At 31.1% G+C, this 9,987-nt stretch overlaps 1 protein-coding gene across 1 annotated transcript; it reads left to right on the plus strand.

Moving 5' to 3' along the window:
- The first annotated feature begins 2,050 nt into the window (after nt 1–2,050).
- Nucleotides 2,051–5,124, plus strand: LOC133807304 (bZIP transcription factor 29-like). Its single transcript, XM_062245546.1, has 5 exons — nt 2,051–2,244; nt 2,418–3,623; nt 3,715–3,847; nt 3,926–4,010; nt 4,561–5,124. Exons 2-5 carry the CDS (start codon nt 2,440–2,442, stop codon nt 4,803–4,805), a joined length of 1,647 nt encoding a protein of 548 aa, XP_062101530.1. The 5' UTR covers nt 2,051–2,244; nt 2,418–2,439; the 3' UTR covers nt 4,806–5,124.
- The last annotated feature ends 4,863 nt before the right edge of the window (nt 5,125–9,987 follow it).

The following is a 9,987-nucleotide window of genomic DNA, read 5'->3' on the forward strand; positions in this document are numbered from 1 at the left end:
AGTTATGTTGTAGTTTATGGTAATATTTTGTATAATTTTTAAAATGGTATGATAGTTTGGTTGATCCAGCTAATTTAGTATTTGAGCTTTCCTCAAGCTCGTTTGAGATGTATGTTTTAGATAACACATATAATATATGTGTACAATGTGTTTTAGATAACACATATAATATATGTGTACAATGTAGATTGAGTGATTTTTTTCGTATTACAATTTAATTATTTTCTCAAATGGTTCGATTTATATTGAATATCTCAAAATCACAAGCCAGTGCATGTAATTTTTATGTTTTGTTATCGAGTGTAGAAATTTTAGACATTAAAGGAATTATATTGAATTTATTTGGTAATTTTTATGCTTCATACAATTTTAAATTAATTGTAAATATAAAATCATATAAACTTTTCTGTTTTAAGAGATTTGGTCTCTAAATTTATGGTAAAATGATCAAATACGATATTATTTATTTTTTATTTTTTTACGATTTTGGGTCTTCTATTTTTTTTTATATTAGTTTAGACCCTCGATTTTAAACAATTAAAAGCAAGACTTTTTTATTTTGTAAATTTGTAAATTGCTAAAAGAAAATGATACGGTTAACTTAATTGTTTAAAGTCTTCTTACTCACTTTTTTATTATTATTATTATTAAAAATATTTGTGGTAAAAGTACCTAAATTATTATGTTTGTAGCACTGAAGAGTCTAATTAGTTCGCGATTAGAAAACTGTATTTTTGAAAAGTGAGAATTTGAAATGAAAATTTGAATTTAGTAACTAAAAACATGTTTATAAAAATATGATTGGTTCAATGCCTATAAAATGTTTTTGAGTTTTAAAAAATTGAATATATGAAAATGGAGAAAACATGGTTTTATTGTTTTCTACTTTCCTTCATAAAATCTGAGTTCTGAGTTAGATTTAATTTTCAAATACAATCTACCAATAATGTATTTTGACGAGTCCCACGGATTTTAAAAATCTAAAATCATAAAGTTGTATCCAAATTGAATACCAATCACACCCTACATACCTAAGTTATTTTTTTGGCGGCGAAAGTACCTTCAGTCCATGTTTTGGTGCAGTTTCGTGCATATGTTTGTTTCATCGTTAAGTCCGCTATCATGGCGTGAAATTTATTTATAACTTGTGTACTTTTGTCACAGATATTTCTTAAATTTGATACTTTCGTTACAAATATTTCTTAAATTGGTTACTTTCGCCGCAAATATATATTTAATTGCGCACTTTTGCCTACGTGTCACAATCGAATTTAACGGTGAGAATTGACAATTATACTAAACTGTATCAAAACATGGACGAAAGGTAATTTCGCTGTCAAAAAAATAACTTGTGTACTTAAGTACTACAAACATAATAAATTAAGTATTTTCACCACAAATATCATTTATTATTATTATTCTCTCACGAATCCAATTTACCATGGAATACTAGCAAAAAAATATATATTATTAAATTTATTATTTACAAAATTTGAACTAAGAAAATTTCTTTGACCAATTTATAAAAAAGAAAATCCTATTTGTAATTCCTTGAAGCATTAGAAGAAAATAAAAAGAATCCAAAATAATATATATAAACTATTTTCTTTCACCCTCATCATTAAAATTTAACTGATTAAAACACAATTATAAGTGAATTATTATAAAAAAAATACTTTGATGTAGCATATATAATAATTAGTGTTATTTAATATCACCTCCACATATTTTAATTTCTTCATATTTTAGTTTAAAATAGAATACATAGCATTCAATATTAAATTCTCACCCCAAAAAAAAAATCATCATTAAATTATACCAATCACATAACAAAGGAAGAAAGTCACCTTACCTTAGGCTCTAATAATAATATTACGTTTTCTTAATAATATATTTTCCATAGAAGGTGACAAAGGATTAATTTAAATATATTATAAATAATAAAATATGGCAAAATAGTAGCCGGAGATAAAGGAAAAGAATTGAAAAAACCGCGTCTTTGATATTCACGCGGTAGGTATTTAACCTAATTTTACACTATGGATAGATATATCATTACTACTACATTGTATTACATTGTGCTGTCTGAACAGAGCGAGAGCGAGAGCTTTCACTGCGGCGAAAACAACGTTTAGGACAGTTTTTCTTTGGGTTTACTACTTTCATAGCTCTGTTCGGACACTCATACCACTCGACTCGATTTCCCTCACAACTTCACTGCCCCGCTAGGGTTTATCTCGCCAGGTAAATCAGTGTGCATTTTTTTTAAAATGCGATTTTTATTCTTGTTTCCGTGTTAGGGTTTTGGTTTATGAGTTTTTGCAACTGGGTTTTGATTATTTTTGTAGCTTTTGAATGATTTGAGTTTCTGGGTGTCGAATTTGAAAATGGATATATTTTTTTTTTTTCAAATGAAGGTTTTAGCTTTTGAGATAGAAAATGGAGGGTACTAGTGAAACTATGCAACGGCCTAATAATTCTGCATTTGGTTTCGGGACATCTCAAATGGGGATTCTTCCTTTGGGTCAATTATCGCCTAACTTGAGTCCCGATGGCAGTAAGAGACCCGGTATACCCCCTTCGCACCCGAATAACCCGATGATTCATTCACTGCCATACTCGAAGGGTGCAGGGGTTCGATCGGGCAACTGGCAATCGACTCCGCAGAATACGAGTCCAGGGCCGTCTCATACCAGGTCTTTGTCCCAGCCTTCGTTTTTCTCGCTTGATTCCTTGCCGCCACTAAGTCCTTCGCCTCATCGTGAGCCGTCACATTCCTCACTGTCTGACCCAGCTTCGAATGATGTTACCATGGAGGAAAATGTTGTGAATTCTAATTCCCAGTCGCTTCCTTCGCCTGTTAACCGAGGTGGTGCGTTTCGGGCCGGTGACAGCCTTCCTCCTCGGAAGGGGCATAGGCGTTCCAGTAGTGATATTCTTTTGGGATTTTCTGCTATGATTCAGTCTTCTCCTCAATTAATTCCCATTTCTAGTCGGGGAGTTTTTGATGGAGCTGTTTCTGGCAGAGAGAACCCGAATCAGTTGGTGAAACAGGAGCATAATAAGGATAATGGTAACAATACTGCCAACGGGATGGAGGATAAAAGATCTGACGGGGAGGTTGCCGATGACTTGTTTAGTGCATACATGAACTTGGAAAACATCGACAAAGTGAACTCAACTGGTACTGAGGATAAGGATTTCGATAGCAGAGCAAGCGGCTCGAAGACAAATGGATGTGAAAGCAGTGATAATGAAGTGGAAAGTAGTATTAATGCGAATCCCAACAGCATTTCAGGGTCAAGTTCTGGTTTTGCAAATGGAAAGAGGGAAGGAGTGAAGAGAGCTGCTGCTGGAGATATTGCACCAACTTCCAGACACTATAGAAGTCTTTCCATGGATAGTTATATGGGAAGTTTGCAATTTGATGATGAATCGCTGAAGATCCTTCCACTGGGAACTGGGGCGAGTCTACAATCACCTAACAGTTTGGTTGATGGGAACTCAACTAAGTTTGGTATGGAGTTTGGAAATGGCGAATTCAGTGCGGTTGAGTTGAAAAAGATTATGGAAAGTGAAAAGCTCACTGAGATAGCTTTATCAGATCCCAAACGAGCCAAGAGGTGCTATGCTTTTTTAGCTATATTTGAATTAGCATTAACGATAATTGTATCATCAACTAAACTCTTTCATTTTTTTTATCTATTAAACCAGGATCTTGGCTAATCGACAATCAGCTGCTCGTTCAAAGGAGCGGAGGTCGCGTTATATTTCGGAATTGGAACATAAAGTTCAAACTCTGCAGACAGAAGCAACAACTTTGTCTGCTCAGGTTACAAAGTTGCAGGTCAGTGTGTGAGGGGTTTCTTTGATGTCATGTTTTATTGTCATGTTTTACTGATTATTTGTTCTTTGATGCATGCAGAGAGATTCTGTGGGTCTTACGAGTCAAAATAGTGAGTTGAAATTTCGTGTTCAAGCAATGGAGCAACAAGCCCAGTTGAAAGATGGTATAATGTTTTCTTTCTACTCCGTACTTGAAATTTATGAAATACACCTTTTAAAAGTTTATTATTGCCATGATGCTGCCTAGGGACTATGTATCAAGTTACTTATTTTCCCATGCCGGCAGAATTTAGCAATGTTATGTTGCAAGCGTAAATTATTACTGTGTTAGATTTTGATCTTGCATGTAAATATATATATATATATATATATGTATTTAGTTTGTTTATGGTGGGGTGGGGTTGGGGTAGGGGAGGGGTGATATTTTCTAGAAAGTATCTGGTGTTGGACACTATACAGCATAATCCTAGTTCAAAGATTTTGATTATACATGCATATGAAGTATAATGTCTAGTAAGGTTCTGGTGACACTCGTCCATATATGTTTAGTCTCTTGTCCAATTTACCGTCATACTTTTTCTTTAATCTATCAATGTTCATTTCTTTCATTGGCGTGGTACCATATTGTATTGTTCTCTCTAATGCCTCCTAGGTTCTAGATGAATGTCATGGGTTTCTGGCAATCTTTATCATTAGTTCTATTTGCCTTTGCAGCTTTAAATGAAGCGCTGAGTGCTGAAGTCCAGCGTCTAAAGCTTACAGCTGCAGAGCTTAGTGGTGAAGCTCATCTCTCGAATTGCATGGCTCAGCAGCTTTCAATAAATCAACAAATGTACCAGATGCAGCACCGGCAGTCGGTCCAGCTGAATCTTTATCAGATGCAACAACAGCAACAGCCCAATGAGATGTCTTCTCAGCCGCGTAATGGTAAGGTTGCTGAGCATGAGTCCAATCAATAGGGGAGGCTGGCCAGTTCAACAATTGTCCTGTGATTATTCAAAAGTTGCAAAGTGCGTGCACGTTTTGTTCTTTTGTTTGTTTTTGTTTTTGTTTTTTTTTTTTTGAAATAATGGTGGTAATTAGTAAAGAATGGGTATATATATATATGAGGCTCTACATTACATTGTTTAAAAGTTACTCAAAATATTCTTTCTTCTTCATCTTCTTCTACAGTGGGTTGGTAAATCTTGTTAAGACACGATTGGGATTTATATCAAACTTCTTATTCGGTTATTTCTTCCATCATGAAACAATTCAAGATTGTGCTTGGAAACTGAATTTCTTTCTCTATTTCTGTTGTTTTTTGTTTTGGCATGATTTCAAGTAACTATAAAATTGCAATGCCTTGTTGCAAGGCTTTTGTCCTTTATTCCTAAAGCTATGATAATCAAAGTCTTGCGTATAGTAGAAAATTAATCTTGGTTGGTTGTTAATTTTTCATTTTTATTTAAATTCATAAGCGCGTGACCAAATATATAATTTTGGATCTTACCCAAAAAAGAAAAGTATAATTTTGGATTGAACAAAGAAGCAAAGCTCAAACTGGACAATTTTCTTATTTTCTCCAATACATATATATCTTTTTGCCTTTATTTTAAAGAGAGGAAATGAACTAAAAGTAACAGTTTATTTTGTTACTGTTGGGATATTATAATTTAAAATAGTTTTTCAAATAATAAAAAATTATTTTAATATATTTATATATTATTATTATTATTAATTGTAATAAAAATAAAATAAGAAATCTAATATTGGAATAAAAGCAACTCCAAAACTTTATCCAAATTTATTTGTAGAATTATTTATAAAACAAATGGTAAAACAATAGCATCTTTTAAGATCAATATTTGAAATCATAGATGTAGAATTACTCATAAACTATATGAATTCATAATTAGTAAAAAAAATTAACAAAGAAAAAGTAAAATTACACCAAAAAATAATTTAGCATGAAAATGATAAATAAAAAGTAAACGGGTTAATCATATTATTTCACAAACAAGGAAAAGCATCATGGGAGATTCTTCTCACGTCCCTTAGCTATGTCATCTCCTCTTTTGCTACACCTGCAAAAATGACCTCTGAACATGCAAGTGGAATACACAAACCAAAAAGTTGCTTCTTGCCTATGTTTTTCAAGAAAAAAATAAAGGGTAAAACTTCAAATTGTATGAGAATGGTTTATTAAATAGTTACAACAAAATAGGAGTTTGATGGCTACATGGGAAGACATTGTAGACATTCAATATCTTCTCTTGTGCAAGACGTTATTCTGGAAGCCATCTTATGTGGCCCTACAATCATTTGCGGGGGAAGATTTTGAATACATTCAACATCTTTCTTTGGGAGAAGTCGTAGGGTATCTTTTTACACCCTACGACATCTTCTAAGAGGAGACGTTGAATGTATTCAAAGTCTTCTCCTGCAAGTCATCGTAGTGTTTTCTATTTTAAAAAAACAATAGAAAATTAATTATTTAATATTTTTAATATATTAATCAATAAAATTAAATTAAATATATTATATTTACATATTCTGCTCTGTGTTATTTTGTAAATTTTAATTATTTTTGCAATATTTTAATTCACTTTTTTAAGACATGTACAATATTTCATTTTGCCAAAAGAGATTTTTACACTATTATAAAAGATTATTCCATACAATCTGAAAAGAAAACCCACCAAAAATTACAAGAACAACAAAAATAGCTCATTAACACCAACATTCAGTTCTAAATCAAAAACAAAAATATATACAAAGAGTTGTCCAAAATATATAAATAATATTAAAAAAAGATTATGAACCAAAAAAAAAATCAAGAGAACAAAATGACCAAAACTATTAAGCTCTTGAGGCTTCGAAGACGCGGGCTTGCAACTTTGAAGGGAGGCAGCGTCGGGGAGGTGCAGCGACAAAGAAGGTGTGACGTCGAAGGAGGCACAACGACGAGGGAGGTGCGACATCAAGGGAAGTGTGGCAACAAAGGAGGCGACGTCAAGGGAGCTAGGTCGAGATGAAGGAGGCAGTGCCGAGGGAGGCGCGGCAAAGGAGGAGGCATCTCGGGAGGCTGTGATGAAGGAGGCTGCGCATCTTGGGAGGCAACCGACGTCGACTGGAAGAGGAGAGAAGAGAAGAAGATTAATGAATTTTTTTGTTTTTTGTTTTTGTTGGAGATGAACAATTTTGAGAGAGAAGTTAAGTGCTTGAATGGAATAGAGAAATGCAACCAATTAGGGTTTGTAAAGTTGTTTACTATTTTATTAACTTTTTTAAATAAAATAATAAAGGAAATAAATTGGTTGAGTGCTGGCAATTAAAATTGTGTGCTGCCATCTTTGCTTTGTAATTTATTTATTATTATTTTCTTAAGAAGACATTAAAAGTGGTTTTTATATATTTTTTAAATAAAGACTTTCAAAAGGAGACGTTAAAAGTAATGTCAAATTAGGCTCACCTAATCTATTTATGTCTTCCCGTATTTTTAATGACTTACAATCAATGACGGACCTAGGAATTCATTCTAGGTGGAGTGCAAATTTTTTTTTTTCGAAAAAGTAATATAATATATTAAAAAATTAATTAAAATTATGAAGACTATTTTTTGTAAACATTAACTATGAAAAATCACAATCATTACTTAAAAAAGTACACAATGTCATAAAATCTTACCATAATAAATCAATTTTTCAGCTCCTACATTTATATAATTTGTATTCATATGCATTCTATACGTACAATTATAAATATCAAATAAATATAATACAAATTTTTATATATAATTTGTGTCCATATGCATACATATAAATTGTAATTACACATATATCAATAAATATAGAAAAACATATATAGAAAAAAAATTGAAGTGATTAACTTACAATAGTTCTTCTATTATTAATTTTTTAGATTATTATATCAATTTAAAATTAACTAAAAAATTAAAAACTATACTTATATGAAACTATAAAAGTCTCAAAAAATTATTTTTATTTAGATAAAACTGAAATGGAGGATTATATAGATGAGAATTAGAACAAATTTAACTCTAAAAATAGCGTGGGACTTTATACTTTTCTTTTTTTAGTATTGGGAATGTTTTTACATAGAATTAAATATTAATTATAATCAACCATAACAAATAAAGTTATTTGATGGATAATTAAGTAGACTCTTTTTCCCACAACATACATAGGTTCAAATATTATCGGGGTCTAATAGTCTACAAACTACTTTTTTTTTTTTTATAAAAAAATTCAAACACTTCATTTTTTTTATAGACCCAACTTGTCCTTAGTTGGATCCGCACGTGCTTACAAATTGTAGTAAAAAACAAAAACTTTCAATGTCTCCCACCATAAGATATGAAATACACATTCTAATTTTTAATGTCTTACAACATATGTGTAAGACATCAAGGGGAGTCATCAAAAGTAAAAATTGTTGAAGTATTAAAAATACAATATAATTTTAGATATTTAAAATAATATACATGAGATTTTGAATTTTTTTATATTAAATGTCCTTAACATTCTCCCCATACTAATTACACATTTATTCCTTTACACTATCTTTGGTAGAGAGGAAATAAAGTATAAAAGAGAAAAGTGAAAAGAAAGAGAAAAATAGGATGTTCGATAAGAAAGAAAAGTAGAGAAAATAACATCGAGTGAGGTCTAAAAAAAAATTCACTGAAAATGAAAAGAAAAAGTTATACAAAACTACATAAGTATTAAATTACTAAATTATTTTTACAAAAAAATATTTTATATTGATAATTTAAGGATAATATAATAATTTTCTACGAAGTCAATTTTCTTTCTTTCCTGCTCACCAAACAACCAACAAAGAAATATATTTTCTTTTGTTTCCTTCTAATTTTTTAACTCTCTTATATTTTCTTTCCCTTCTATTTTGACTTCTTTTTACCAAACATAGGGTTACTTATTTTTTCATAATGTTTCTGTATTAGGTAATTATCTCTTCTTTTGTAGGCAAATACAAACCGAAGGAGGGAAGCCCCCCCAATTTGTGTTTTTTTCATGGAAATTTTTTAAATATAACCTTTGTATTTTTAAAAAATTATAAATTTGGTCCTCTAAAAATAAATTATGATTTGACCTCCTGATATTACGAGTTCGTCCCTGCGTGTGTAGAAATACAAATGGGGCTGCGGGACTAGGAATGCATTCTTTGACCCCACCCTTGATTAATCCCCAAAGGGTTGGACTGGCCTGAGTTTTACGATGGCCTTAGACAATTTTTTTTTTTAAATTGGGTCTTTATTTTTTTAATATAGTATCTAAAAATTACTAAAAACATGACATTCAATTTAAAAAGTCTGACTTGTTAATGTTAAATCAATGAGCAAAATAATAATCATGAAATGATTCAATCTACACACAATCAATGCTTATCTACCAACCAATATCACATTCTATTTAGGGCATTTATTGTACAATAGTAGACGAACCTCATAAGCTTAATATTGAATCTCCAACGGTCATCTTCGAGCCCTATGAATCTGTCAAAAATAACAACAATACATAAGATCAAATGCAAAGATGTAAGAGAGAGTCTGTGGAGGGTGAATCCCTTACCAAAACCATCTTACTCCCACACTTCACATATTCACAATATACATATCATGTCCTTCTATCGAAAGAAGTATATTGGGCTTATTGGGCTCATATTATTAGAGATGGTAGACTATGGTTTAATGGACCAACCTATAGTCATTATGGTGCTACATAACCATCTTATTATGGTTATTGACATTTAGTAGGCACTCTAATTAATGGTTGTGATTATGGAATTATATTTATGATTATATTATTCCATATAATAATTCTAACACGACTATGATAAAGGAAAACTATTCTAAAAAAATAATATTCAAATTCATCATCTATTATTCAAGCAAGCATATTTTTGTACTTCAATAATTTTTTAGCAATGAACTTCACCTCAATCACTAATAACGAAGAAGAGAAAGTCTTTAGTTTAGGGTTTAACTAGATAATAGATCTGCACTTCGCGCGGTAGTTCTTACAAATTTCTAGCATTAATGCTAATAATATTGTATAAAGAAATACAAAAATAAACACATGAAAGTCTTAAAAAAGTAAGCCGCAAATCTAGAGAGAT

Source organism: Humulus lupulus, chromosome X (assembly GCF_963169125.1).
Source record: "Humulus lupulus chromosome X, drHumLupu1.1, whole genome shotgun sequence".
NCBI classification, from domain to species: domain Eukaryota; kingdom Viridiplantae; phylum Streptophyta; class Magnoliopsida; order Rosales; family Cannabaceae; genus Humulus; species Humulus lupulus.

Bases quoted from the DNA above. Each gene is read 5' to 3' on its own strand.
- LOC133807304 (XM_062245546.1), top strand. From the start codon at position 2,440: ATGGAGGGTACTAGTGAAACTATGCAACGGCCTAATAATTCTGCATTT. The intron at 3,624-3,714 runs GTGCTATGCTTT...CTATTAAACCAG, and splicing joins GATCCCAAACGAGCCAAGAG to GATCTTGGCTAATCGACAAT. The intron at 4,011-4,560 runs GTATAATGTTTT...TTGCCTTTGCAG, and splicing joins ACAAGCCCAGTTGAAAGATG to CTTTAAATGAAGCGCTGAGT.